This window comes from Rhipicephalus microplus, chromosome 4 (genome assembly GCF_043290135.1).
Source record: "Rhipicephalus microplus isolate Deutch F79 chromosome 4, USDA_Rmic, whole genome shotgun sequence".
NCBI lineage: Eukaryota > Metazoa > Arthropoda > Arachnida > Ixodida > Ixodidae > Rhipicephalus > Rhipicephalus microplus.
Window position 1 is genome coordinate 185408035 of NC_134703.1, and position 13441 is coordinate 185421475.

Consider the following 13441-nt stretch of genomic DNA (forward strand, 5'->3'; position numbering starts at 1 on the left):
TAAGACTAGTTAACATTGTGTTGATTGTCATGAAATGATAATAACATTCATTTTTGGGCGTGTTCCTTTTATGTGTTTCTTAAGACGTGATAGAAAATGCATCAGTTAGATGAATTTCACACTGTCACTAGAGTTTTCTGTTCCTGAATTGTCACTGTCACTATCAATTATAAAAGGCCAGTGATTCCGTTTTTCACTCTTGTATTTGCAGCGCTCCGAAACAAAACAACAGAATATTGGCACAACGGTCATGTTATCGTTCCTTTTAAAGACGGAATATTTTACGACATGTCTTTGATGCTCCTTTACGGCATCCTCATATATATCTATCTGCTCTACCGCCTGTCCGCAAAGCGTTCAGGGAGAAGCGATTTTTTTAGAATGAACACGGCAATACCCAAAGATGAAGACGTGGCCGCCGAGTGGAAAGCCGTGGAGGAAATCTGCAATCCCTCGGACATAAACTTTGCGAACACAACCTTGGTAGCACGAAGGCTGCACAAAAGCTATGGCGCGCGACAAGCCGTCAAGGAATTCTCTCTTGCATTACGACCAGCTGAATGCTTCGGCCTGCTCGGTGTTAACGGAGCCGGAAAGACGACAACGTTCCGAATGTTGATGGCCATTACACCGATGACTTACGGTGAAGCCTTCATGAGGGATGTTGCGTTGTCTAAAGAACCACGGAAGGTGAGATATTCTGTTCCTGCCCAATGTTATGAAATATACGCGAAAAACTTATTTATGGCATATGCATTGTAATTCCACTCTATGCATGTAACTATTTATTAATGGAAAGACTTTGCTGGTTATGTATATGTTACAAGGCTAGGCAGAAATACTCATAAAAGTATTCCGATCACGTGTATTGAAATGCGCTTCTTCAAAGCATAAAATACAGATAGTGACGTACATTTCCTCCTGCTGTTACGTTATATTCCGGTGATATTTTTAGAGAAATACGCATTCATATCCCGTAAAGAAGACTTGAGTTATTTTTTACGGTGAATTCGATGCTGTGCAAACGTGGTATTTCAATAAAGCTTAATATTCCGAATGATTTCAAGCGCATTGGTACTTGCACATAATGCATATCGTTCAAATTTTCACACCACTAGTGACTAAATGAGTTAGCCTAAGAAGTGTATTGGGAAGAAAGTTGCAACTAGCAGCTTCTCAAACGGGCTATCTTCTTGACTGCGTCACTTCAGAGTCAGCCCAGGAAAGCTAAAAAGAGGCCTCTCTAACTGTAAAAAGCACAACTTCTCGTTAAAGAGAATAAATACATCTTCATGGCGGGATCGGCCTTAAACATCTTTTTTTTACGTTTAACTAGGTAGCAAATAACAAGAGTGTTCTCTGTTTCACAAATCAGCACAGCACAAAGTTTTTACGTGTTTTTATAAAAACAGTTGAGGGTTGAGAGCGCATTGATTACCCAGAAAGTCAAATGGATGAATGCTATAGCAACGAATATCAAGGTCCTGCAAAGAATGACAAGCGGCTCTAAACTTGCAGCACGTTCCTAAAAAACACATGAAAAAACCTAAAAAGGACGAGCACGAACTAACAGGTCTGCCAGCTGGGTAGTTAAAGCGTGCTGATGAAACATTGCGAAGGAGGCATGAAACACAAGCTGGTACACGCAGGGTGAGCGCAAACAAATGTATATTAATATGATTACTTATGTACGAGCAGCGCGCTCTCTTGCAAGCGCAGCCGCTGACGTGGTTTGTCTTGGGTCGGCATGGGAAAAATCCCAAGTGCACCAAAATGAAAAAGGAGTTAAACTGGGATTTGCTGCCGCCCCGTAATAAAATTTTGCGTCTGAAGCTTTTATACCAGCTATTTCATAAAAACGGGAATTGACGATTACATTAACTTCAAAAAAAAAAAACAGATTATATTTCTCAACGCACAGACCATGAACACAAAATAAGGCCATGCTGGGCCAGGATGAACCTGTATGCAAATTCATTTTTTTTGTAAAACCTATCAACCGATAGAATTGTTTGACGTCTGTTCAAGTGTTCAGTGTCACTCTGTAACCCCCCTGCTGTAACTCCACGAGGAAAAGCGTTGATATTTAAGAATAAAGAAAAAAAGTGAAGTGGGCATCGTCCGCACTGTAACTTCAACGCACACTTTCTTCGAGAGCCCAAGAGAAGAGGCGCTGGACGTAAAAACCTTCCCGATCTGGAGATAAATTCACGCGCGTGATCGATCACGCCCTGTGGAGCCGCACGCACATCACAATCAGCCAGGTATTGCGTTTCAAAGAACGCCCTCGAGCCTTCACCATATCTCGCCATAGGTCGCCGTTAGCAAGCTAACAAACATTCGCTTTTGGGCCGAGTCGGTTTGCACGACGTGCTGTTCAGCAAAGCGTCGTAGGTTCGACTGCAGGTGACGCAGCTTTGCGTAATAGCTTTTTTGCATTCTCTTAGCTTATGTGATTTACTGCAACATATCCGTGACAGACATACGTCAGTGGAACGGTAGAGCCGACATAAAAATCTTTTGTGATTATTATTACAGTAAACGAGCCGTGAAAGAGAGAGTGCCAGAGCGTCGTCAACAACGCTGCCTTCTCAATTTTGCCATCGACTGTGTCGGTTTTAAATGCGAAGCATTTCTTAGCGAACTTCGGCGACTTTGAGCGTATCTACCTATCTATCTATCTATCTATCTATCTATCTATCTATCTATCTATCTATCTATCTATCTATCTATCTATCTATCTATTTATCTATCTATCTATCTATCTATCTATATATCTATCTATCTATCTATCTATCTAGCCGCTCACGTTTGGGTGCTCTCGTGGTCACCCCATAAACTTGGCTTGACCAAAATTAGTATGGTAGGGTAAGAAGTTTGAGGAATATGACGCGCCAGTCGAGACACGAATAATTCCACAATTCCATCGCGTACTTCATCAAACACTTCCCGCTATAGAGTGGCACATACCCATGGGTGGTTATGTGCCGATGGTATGCGGGTATGTGTCGCAGTTGATTGACACTTAGTATCTACCCAGGAACAACGAGAACAAACATGGGCAATTTGAACACGCGAGGTTAAGAAATACCCGACAATAGACTTGCATATAATAAAGGTACAGAAAAATAAAAGATCGCAATGTTCTGAGTGATAAATTATGCTTTGGTAACTATTTTGGCGTTCATTTCAACACGACTGATTTAGTTATTAGACGAGAAAATCAAGGTAAATATTTTGATTTTCATATTGGTGCTAAAATTTCAGAATGTTGTGGTCCGTGATTTCAATCCATTTCTTTTAAATTTAATTTGGTGACATTAGTTACATACAATATTAGCAAATGTGGCATACTATATCTCTGGTGTCCTTTGAGGGTAAGGCATGGCATAGTCACTACTTTCGCCCCTCCGCGGTAGTCTAGTGGCTACGGTACTCGACTGCTGACCTGCAGGTCGCGGGATAGAATCCCGGCTGCAGCGGCTGCATTTCTGATGGAGGCGGAAACGTAGGCCCATGCACTCAGATTTGGGGGCACGTTAAAGAACGCCAGGTGGTAGAAATTTCTGGAGTACTCCGCTACGGCGTCTCTCATATTCATATGGTGGTTTTGGGACGTTAAACCCCACATATCAATCATATCAATGACTCACTACTTTCGAATTACGTAGACCCTAGCAGAAGCTGTCAAAATGCTTGAAATCACGATATTGCGTCATTTCGCACAATTTAGGGGCGAAGCTCCTGTTGGTCTAACATTGTCATGCGACACGCGGAACAGCGAGAAGAAGAGACGATAAAGAAAGAAAGGCAGTACCTCCCGAACAGCATACTCGACGCTGATATCACGTAGAATTAAATGCAAACTGCAGTTATGTGAAGATACTCCAGATGGCGCTGTGCAGCTACTCTCAGATTGGCTGCTGCGCGGGCCGTGCCAGCATACGCAGAGAACAAGTGTGTCTCTAAGTCTCCTGGATAGTCACCGTACGGGGTGGATCGTTGCTGGGACACAGACGAAGCATAACGGTGGGCGTGTTGAAGATGCTCTCACTCGGTTCTTTGGCTCGCGTCTCGTCAAAGTTACGTGCGCGTCGTCTGCATTCTCAAACGCGATCGAACGCGTAGATGCATGCACAGACGAACGCACACATAGACGACAAAACGAATGGACGCTTCGTTCCGCTGATTGTCATTCACTTCTTGGACATTACGTGATTTTTTTTTGTTTTAGAACATTTCCTGTTTAGCGAAGCGTCTTATCGTGGCAAGCGTGCTGATTTCACTGTTGGGAAAGTAAGTTAGAAACATGTGAAAAATAATGTGCTGTTTAGTGTTCTTTTAAACAAAGAATTTTGCTTCGTCATAAAACGTGTGGGCAAGATAACCATGTGCCTTGCCTCTATCACGTTGTCAGAGAAGAGATTCGTGGGCTTTTGGAACAACTGCGGAACGTTTGGCGCAGATGGGTTACGCAAGCTTTACGGTCCGTGTGTTTCCTGCGTTTTAGGGGCGAAGCTCCTTACGCCATGGGTCGTATGTCCCGTGTCATTGTCGTCTAAGTATCCACCTCTCATTTAGTCCCTAAAATGTGCGTTTGATGGCGGTACTTGTATATGATTTATATATGAAGAAAAAGTGCGTGGTGATGGTACTTGGTGTGTTCACTAGATAGACGGACGGACGAATGGACTTGCAGACAGACAGACGGACGGATGTACGACACACAGACGCACAGACACACAGACGAACAAATGTACGCACGGATGGGCACACGGAAGAATGAATGTACAGAGAGAAAGACGGATAGACGCACGATTGGATAAACCGACAGATGGACGCACAGATGAACGCACAAATGGACGGACAGATGCAAGGACAAACGGACGGATGGACGGATGCACAGACGGACGAATGGACGTTTCGCTCCACTCATCATCATTCACTGCGTGGTTACGCTGTGTTATCTTTGTATGCCATAGCTTTCTCATTTATTATTTTTTCTTGTTTTCGCCGTAGAAACGAAGGTTAAATTGGACACGGAAATAACGAAGTGTCTGGCACAGAGATACCTCTCTTTGGACACAACCCGGCCTCCTTCTGTCTACGCGCAATACACGGGATCACCAGCCTTCGAGTTGGACAAGTCCTTCCGGAAAGCAGAGGTCCGGATCATCTTAAACAATCTTAATGGATACTCCAGCCTGGGACCGGATGGCATTACAAACAAGACACTACTCAATTTAGACGATGACTCTGTCACCTAGCTCACCAAAGAAATTATTCGTATTTGGGAGATGGGGACTTTCCCTGAGCAATGGAAAAGGGCGTCGGTTATTCTCATACCAAAACCTGGCCGAAGTCCCAGTTTTAGCAACTTATGACCCATTTCACTGACGTCCTGTATAGGCAAGGTCGCCGAGCATGTCATCAACGATCAAATATCAGAGCACATAGAGAAGACTAACATATTCCCGTACAACATGGTAGGTTTTAGACCACACCTATCTACTCAGGATGTCATGAAAATGCTGAAGCATCACATCATAGATCAGGAGACAAAAGACGTTAGAGGTATTCTCGGTCTAGATCTTGAAAAGGCCTTTGAAAATGTCTCACGCTCACACAAACTTGTCTCCATCTCTTCTCTCAACTTAGGAGCCAACTTTCACAAGTTCACCAGCTCATTCCTCAGGAAGAGAAAAGCCACTATACAGCTTGGGGATCTCAAGTCTGAGCCCTACGATCTTGGTTTCTTCGGCACCCCGCAGGGCTCAGTCGTCTCCCCACTGCTTTTTAACATTGCAATGTGCGGCCTTGCTGCAAAGCTCTCAAACCAAGAAGGCATCAAGTTCGCCATCTACGCGGACGACATCACCATATGGAGTGTCGGTGGCTCGGAGGACTCTGTGTAGAGCTCTCTTCAAGAGGTCGTAGACTGTGTCGAAGTCTACAATAATGAAATGGGCCTCAAATTCTCGCCAGCAAAGTCCGAACTTCTCTTATATCGACCCACGAGAAGGGGACCTAAATCCAAAAACTGGCAACCACTGGCCGACATCGACATTAGGCTGCACATGGCATCGGGGCAGCGTATTTAAATGGTGGACTTCATACGCGTTCAGGGCATGAATATTGAGGCTATAGGACAGAACGGCCGCACGATGGACCGTCTGACTTCTAAAGCAGAAGGGGTCATCCGACTAATCTCACGCATTTCCAACAGTCGAGGTGGTCTTCGAGAGCACAACCTCCTCAGACTATTCCACGCATTCTTGATGAGCCACATAAGCTGTGTCGCATCTATGCACTGGTGGCAACTTCATGAAGGAAATAAATTGAACATCCTCATAGGGAAAAGCATCAAGAAAGTTCTTGGCATTCCTATGCACACAAGCACAGAGAACCTTATGAAACTTGGAGTCCACAACACGCTTGAAGAAGTTATCGAGGCTCAACAAACGGCACAGGTTGCCAGGCTTTCGATCACACCAGCGGTACGAAAGATTCTGGTTGACACTGGATTACACCCCGTGACGCTCGAAGTGCAAAATACGCCACTCGATGATTATATACGCTATCGCATCAAAGTGTGCCCCTTTCCACGAAATATGCATCCACAGTACAACGTGGGTAGGCGTGTCGCTCGAGCCTCCCCTCTTTTAGCTCAAGCTCAAAAACACTTGTCTCTTTCATGCTTTGTTGATGCCGCCCAGTGAGGCGTTTCCACTCGCTTTGTGGTAGTATCTGTAGATACTAAAGGTCAGATTTTATCCTCGGCGTCGGTTCGAACCACTTCTTCTTACAAGCAGAACAAAAGGCCATTGCACTAGCATTTCTTGATCCACAGAGGACTGATATTTATACCGACTATAAATTCGCTGCTAGGGCCTTCGCTTCTGGTTCCGTGTGCAAGGAAGTTTTGAGAACTCTTGTTCACAAAGAACTAACCCACCACGCAATTATTTCGTTCTCTGCTCACCTTGGCTTGAGGGTCGGAGGCCTTTCCAATGTCAACGAGCTTGCCCACTCCAAGGCGCGAGGCTTCACTTACCGTGTCGGGACTTGTGCTTCTCAGACAGAGGAGCCAGCCCCCAGCCTTCATTTTAGGGCCATTTTGAGTACCTTCCACAAGATTACAAATCATTATCAATTAGGCCGTAGGTCGTTTCTATTGCCGCATGAAACGTTGTCTAGGCCACAGGCAATCTCTCTTCGCATGCTTTAGACGGGAACACACCCTAGCCTCGTAACCTATAGCCAATACTCCGATATTTCAGAACTTTGTCCAGACGGCCAGAATCACAGTGAGTTCCACCACACGCTCTGGAGGTGCCCTTCTTTACAAAGAAAAAAATGAAGAATTTTCTGAGAACTGCTTTCATTTATTGCTCACGAGTCCGGTTCTCATACAACAACTCAATGTTGTCCTCAAGGCCCACGATGCGGCGGTGAGGCTGGGCCTCCCCGTCCCAACGTGGGAGCGGCCCGCGATCCTACCCTTTTAAAACGGGGCTGGCATCCTTCAGGACCCCAATAAAAGTTTTTCATCTATTCATGATTCATTATTTTTGTCGTAGCTTTATTGTGACCGAACTGCCAGTATTCCTTTCTTTGTTGAAAATAATGCCTTTGTGCCCCATTTCAGCTTCGTTTGACGTGATATCCCTCATTTAACAATTTTTTTTTTCGAATGACATAACTCATGGGCTGTATATTGCGTTGTTATATTTCAAACGGGTACTGCTTTCTACGTGCAGCATGGCTGTGGTGCCGAACATTGCAAAACCAAAGGGTCAGGTGGTAATACAAGCAGTTTGTTGTTTCCATTACCATACGCTTCCACGCCGCGGAAAACGAATGCGCAAAGACAAAAGAGCACGCGTACAGAAGACAGGCGCTTGACAAAAACTAACTCTGCTACATGAAAGCAGACATTAATTTGTTGGACCAGTGTATGCGTGCATCATCACTGTACGAGAGCATCGTTGTTGCCGAGTTCACAAGTGACCACTTATCATGGGCAAGATAAGCATCTAAAAATATTAGAGCTACTACCATAACAGAGCATCAAGAGGAACACTGAAGCAGGTGCTCCTATTTACGCCGACGGCAAATGCCTTCGGTACAACTCACGTCACCTGATCCTTGCTTTTCTACAGCACACATGTATAAATAAATTCTCAGGCAAAGACGCACCTGCAGCAATGGTCGCCAAATCTTCCACCGTTCACCGGAAATTCACTACTGCATTGTAATCTTTCGCAATCTGTCATTAGGACAGCGCCCGACAAAGTGAACACTTTCTTAAAGGTCAACTCCAGCAATTATTGAGAGCCAATGCTGTTAAATAAGTTTACTGGGTATGCAATTAGCAAGTTTATGCTATTCATGCCAAATTGAAGGTTTGAGAGTTTCGCGGATCTTTTCAAGATTTTTATAGCTTGCCTTGAAAGTCTCAGCTCGCTTGCCAGAACGAATGACAACATTGTGCGTTTGACGTTGAGTTATGTCAGGCGTAAGTGACGAAACTGATGTTCGAATGGATCGTGTGCTTGTCTGTTATGGTGTACGTGGATTTGGTCGGCGCTTCAATGGTTGAGCGTGCGATTTCTTTTACCGCGCTGGTCGGCGTGCAAAAGGTAGGGAAAAGTGTTGCGTGGGGAAGCACACATTATTCGCCATAAATTGACTATAACAGCGTAAGCGTTTTAGCCGCTTGCGGCGGATGGCGTGGACAGGTAGTGCCATCTGCCGGGCATTACGCGCAATAAGCAAGGCTCGGACAAATGATTACGTCAAATGATTACATCTTTGCAAGAACTTTACTGTGCTGGCTGCACTGTCTGCGTAGGCCACAAGCAGCCGGCCCGTGGCTCTCAGGCATCTTATCGATTCGTTGAAAGGAACTTGTGGCTCACATCCTTGTAGCACTGCTTTTGGGAGGTGCTTCCTGTGATAACAAAAGTAGCACAACACAATTATGCTCTGTAAACACTAACATAAAAGCCACATTGGTGTCTTTTTAAAAAAAATAAGCAATACACTGAACCACAGCAATGCTCTCTTCTGTAATAATTGAGCACCTTATTGTTTTCTCTGGCCTGGTTTCTTGTTTTCACCCACAAGACAATCCAGCAGAAGTTAGGCTTTAGTTGGGAAGGAAGCAGTTGAAAAACTTCAACTTAATATACAATACAAAAAATAATGAAATAATTTTACAATATATAAGGAATTAAAATTCTTGTAGTGTCCCACCTTCAAGAAATGAGTGAGCAAGCCGTGACATTAAGGAGTCACAAAACAATGAAGTTTCTTGAAAATGCAATATAGAGGTAATTTAGCTATTGAAATGTGCTGCTACTATTGACTCTGTAGCTGCAAGTGTCTGCTGAATCTACTTGTGTGCACTTAGCAAACTGATACTGACAGACAGAGAAAACCCAGTTTTCACTTAGCTGCCCCCATCGCAGCATCATGTTGCTTCACATAAGGATTCCTCGTATGCAAGATGCAGATGCATGAACTTTGTGGCTATGTCGTACCACAGTGAACGTGATGGACATCTGTTCGAATTACGTGAGCAGCTGAAAAATGCTCCTTTGTGCAATTAGCTGTAACAACGCAGTACTCCTTGCTACCAGTAACAATGCTTGCAATAACAATTCTTGCTGCAAGAAACAATATAGTTTTACAGTTTTTGCGAAATTCCACTTGCCAGTACCCCATTCTACAGAAAGGCAACACTTTGCGAAACCCCGTCACGCTTCCAGACGAAATGCACTCCCCATTGGGACACATAGGAGGAGTACTCTTCTACAGCATGGTTTATTGGAAATAAAAATTATGATAACAATAATTTCTTATTATAGCTAGCAAGATCCTTTTTAATGTTGTTTATGTGAATCAATTTTATTCCATTGGGAGGTCTCAAGAATAAGGGCCACATATTAATGTGTGGAAAAACAGAGTGACTGGTTGTGCAGCAATTTGCAACTATGCTCATTTATAAAAAATATTGCACTTTTCCTTGAAATAAAGGTTGCACATAATTAACACCTTGGCATGAATAATGTTAAGTTGGTAGGTAGCATACATCCTTATGTTACTTTGTATACTCTAACTTATTTAGCAATATATTCACTTCAACATGACTAGCTGAAAACAACACTCTTCTTCTCCAAAAAAAAAACTTTGTACATTACCTTTGAATTAGCCACAGATGCTGAATAAGCACCTCTCATAGGATGTTTGACTCACCTTGTGGTCAGAACTGCACGGTTCGTCAGGACACTTGTGTTGGCTATCTGCAGTAGACAGCAAAAGCTTACGCTCTAAATCAAAAACAAAGCAAGTATGGCAGCAGCATTTCGTCCTTTGGAGATAGAAAGGGAGAAGGGGTAGTGCAGCATTGTTCTTCATAAACATACACACATGCAATAACCGTTCTAGTTTCCACATAAACAGTATAAAAGAGTGAAAATGGTTGGAGGAGACAAGCAGCCACATATCTGAAATCCTTGAAAGAAGGCAGAAGCACTCACTCGGGATTTTGCAGCATATATTCTGTGCCATCTCTAAAAAGTATGCAAAGTGCTGAATTTCACTAACTCTTGCACACTATTGGGCCAATGAGAAACGACAACGTATTGCACTCGCTTCGCTGTCCAGCTGGTGCTTTCAAAATTTTCTGAAATTGCACAGACAGCAAAGTGGTCTGGCCAAATTTAAGTATACTTATTCCAACAAGCACTGCTGGCTTCAACTCCAAGCGAGAGCACTAAATAAAGTCATTTAATGGTGGCATGCGTATAGTGTGAAGTACCTAAGCGTTCAATTAAAAAACTTGAAGTATATTTCAGTTTTACTTTCGGTTTCAATTGTTAATTCTTCCCCATGCCACAGTTCCTCTGATGCTGGCTATCAAGATAACGGCAAAATATTTTTAAAATGAAGTATTACAAAATGTTTACCAGCAACGGTCATACTATATTATACCAAGTAGTGCTAGCGATATCACTGCAAACATTGAGAGAAATGACAACGGCATATCTAAGACCCTTCGCGGTCTTTCATTGAGCTGCAGTTAAAGGCGACAGCCACTAAGTGAACTTTGAACCCCTTCTTTCAGAAACCGAGGGAGCTGCTTTTTTTCAAAAAACGTGCGGGCGCAAGGTGCAGACATTGACGGAAGTAGGTATAGCCCCGGGAACGGGGACTATACCGCTCGGAGTGTATGTGCCGGCACTCTTGCCAAACCGTTACAGCGAAGCCAGCTTCTTCGTTCCTTTTGGCCCTATGAGCTTGGGAAGCTCCCGTGCTAACGCGCTGTGCGTCCCTCGGGTTTGCTTGAATTAGGCGATCACTTCCGTATAGTGTTTTCATTTTGTTCTTTTTATATCACATTTTTTGCTCATAGCAAAATACCGTGAGCAGCGATGCGCCACAACATAGGTCACTGGCGCCCAACTGAAATGAGAAAATCTCCAACGAATACTGCGAAGATAGCTAGAGCAAAAAGGACACTGGACGTAACCTAAGCAACTACTGCCGGCACAAGATCAGCAAACGGTAAAATAAACGCGGCCGGCAGAATATGCCGCGCTAATATCCATAAGTATTATTGCAATCAGATACAGCGCAGCTGTCACACCCCTGATAATCAAAGTGCTTGTTCATCTACACGGAACACGCCAACTGAACTTTGGTCCTGTCGCCTGATAACGCAACTTCAACGAAAAGGAAGGGATGTCAGTTTTGTCTGCCTCTTACCCGGGACGTAGAGGAATTTTCGTCAACCATAACGCATTGCGTACTGTTACACTAGACGTGAGAGCAGCTATCAAGCCCACACCACTAAACCCTTGGTAACCAACTTTATGGTCAGAGGCACGTGACACCGCTGCACAGATTTCGCAAATACGCTGAAGCCACGCGCGCAAAAAAAGCCACTTTTGAGTAAGCCTCTTTGCGACTTCGAAGGAGCGTAAACATTAAAGGCATGAGCATTTTGTAGGCAGTCGAACAGGCCGAAGGCGGGGAAAACTCAAGATAGCCGTAAGGTAGGACTTACCTCATAGCGAAATCCACAAAACTTGTTCGCTGGTCAGCTTGGCGAGAAAGCTCCGACACAATAGTGACTCGAAGCAGCAAAATCAGCGACACCTTGCGCAAACTTCTGATGACATATTGTCCGGCTTCACGCAACCAAAGGTTAGCCGATCAGAATAGGACAACGAATAAACGTCTTCGTGTCGCAAATCGTCGTTGACCATGGTCGTTTCTGACGAATCCTCGACCACGACGTTCCGCCATGACAAACGTCCATGTTGTCTGGCAAGTGCCATGCATATGCGACCTTGCATGCGCCACGTCATTGAGGAAAGAATTTTTCCCTTCCGCCATGCGCCACGGCATCACGTGACCACGTTGGAGACGTTTGATCGCGAGCCGGGCCGCCGACGCACAGCCGCTGAATATGAGCACGCGGCGGTGTTCCGGTGTTGCAAAGGGGCCTACGCTCTGAGCACTTTCTTGTTGAAACAACATTGAAACCAGGCTCTGCGGTTCTTGTATAAGCTCACTGTATTTGCTACAGACTCGAACGCAGTACAATAACCGGTGTACTTGAGAATAAGACAGTTCGTAGAAATAGTGAGGCTGTCGTAGTTAACTTTCGCATGCGAAAACATCATAAGTACACCATAAAATTATACGTACGCGCTCTTTGACTGACGGGATGAACTCACGCCTTCAGTTATGCAAAGCTCGTATACGCTATTGTTTGCCTGCAATTCCGAACTTTTTTTTTATTAAGAAGCAAATAAAAAAGAAAAAAAAAACTTCCTCACCAAAAATAAAAAGTTTGTGCGCCAGCTCTGTGAATTTCAATGCACTCTGTTTTTATTTGTAATTTTACGCCCAATCTGACAACCGTGAAATTCTTGATGACAGGACATATGATTGTTCAAAATCAGAGGCATCACAGTAATTCAAAAATTCCCACAAGCTCATAACAACGTTTGAAACCCGCCATTACATTGATACTGGTTTGAACGACATATCAGTGATGACAATGAGATGAAACCAACAATGTTTATATGCTCTCTTTGACAAAACAACCCACTTACGACAATGCCACTGTGCCGCAATATGAGTTATATCAAACAAGTGTGGCTGCTGTGCGTTCGTGCAAAAAGGGGGGGGGGGTAATGTGACTGGAGTATAATCTTCGAAAGGAAAGAAGAAAGCCAGAACAGTTTGCGCACAAACACCCCTTTATTATTAATAATATGAGGGACTCCTTGTGGTAGGGGTCTCTAGAAATTTCACTATCTGCCATGTGAAGAGATAATGAATACGAATTAGAATAAAATGACGAAAATGTGGAACTTTGGTCATGGAGGTACGAATGTTCCGCTAAATAACGTTCACATATTTT

General features: G+C 43.9%; 1 protein-coding gene across 1 annotated transcript in view; it reads left to right on the forward strand.

The window, feature by feature from the left end:
* Positions 1 to 381: 381 nt before the first annotated feature.
* The window catches only part of LOC119173012 (phospholipid-transporting ATPase ABCA3-like), a 101261-nt gene continuing 88201 nt past the window's right edge, over positions 382 to 13441 (forward strand). Inside the window, exon 1 of the mRNA XM_037424142.2 lies at positions 382 to 690. Coding sequence (XP_037280039.1) covers positions 382 to 690 — 309 coding nt within the window. The remainder of the gene's footprint in view (positions 691 to 13441) is intronic.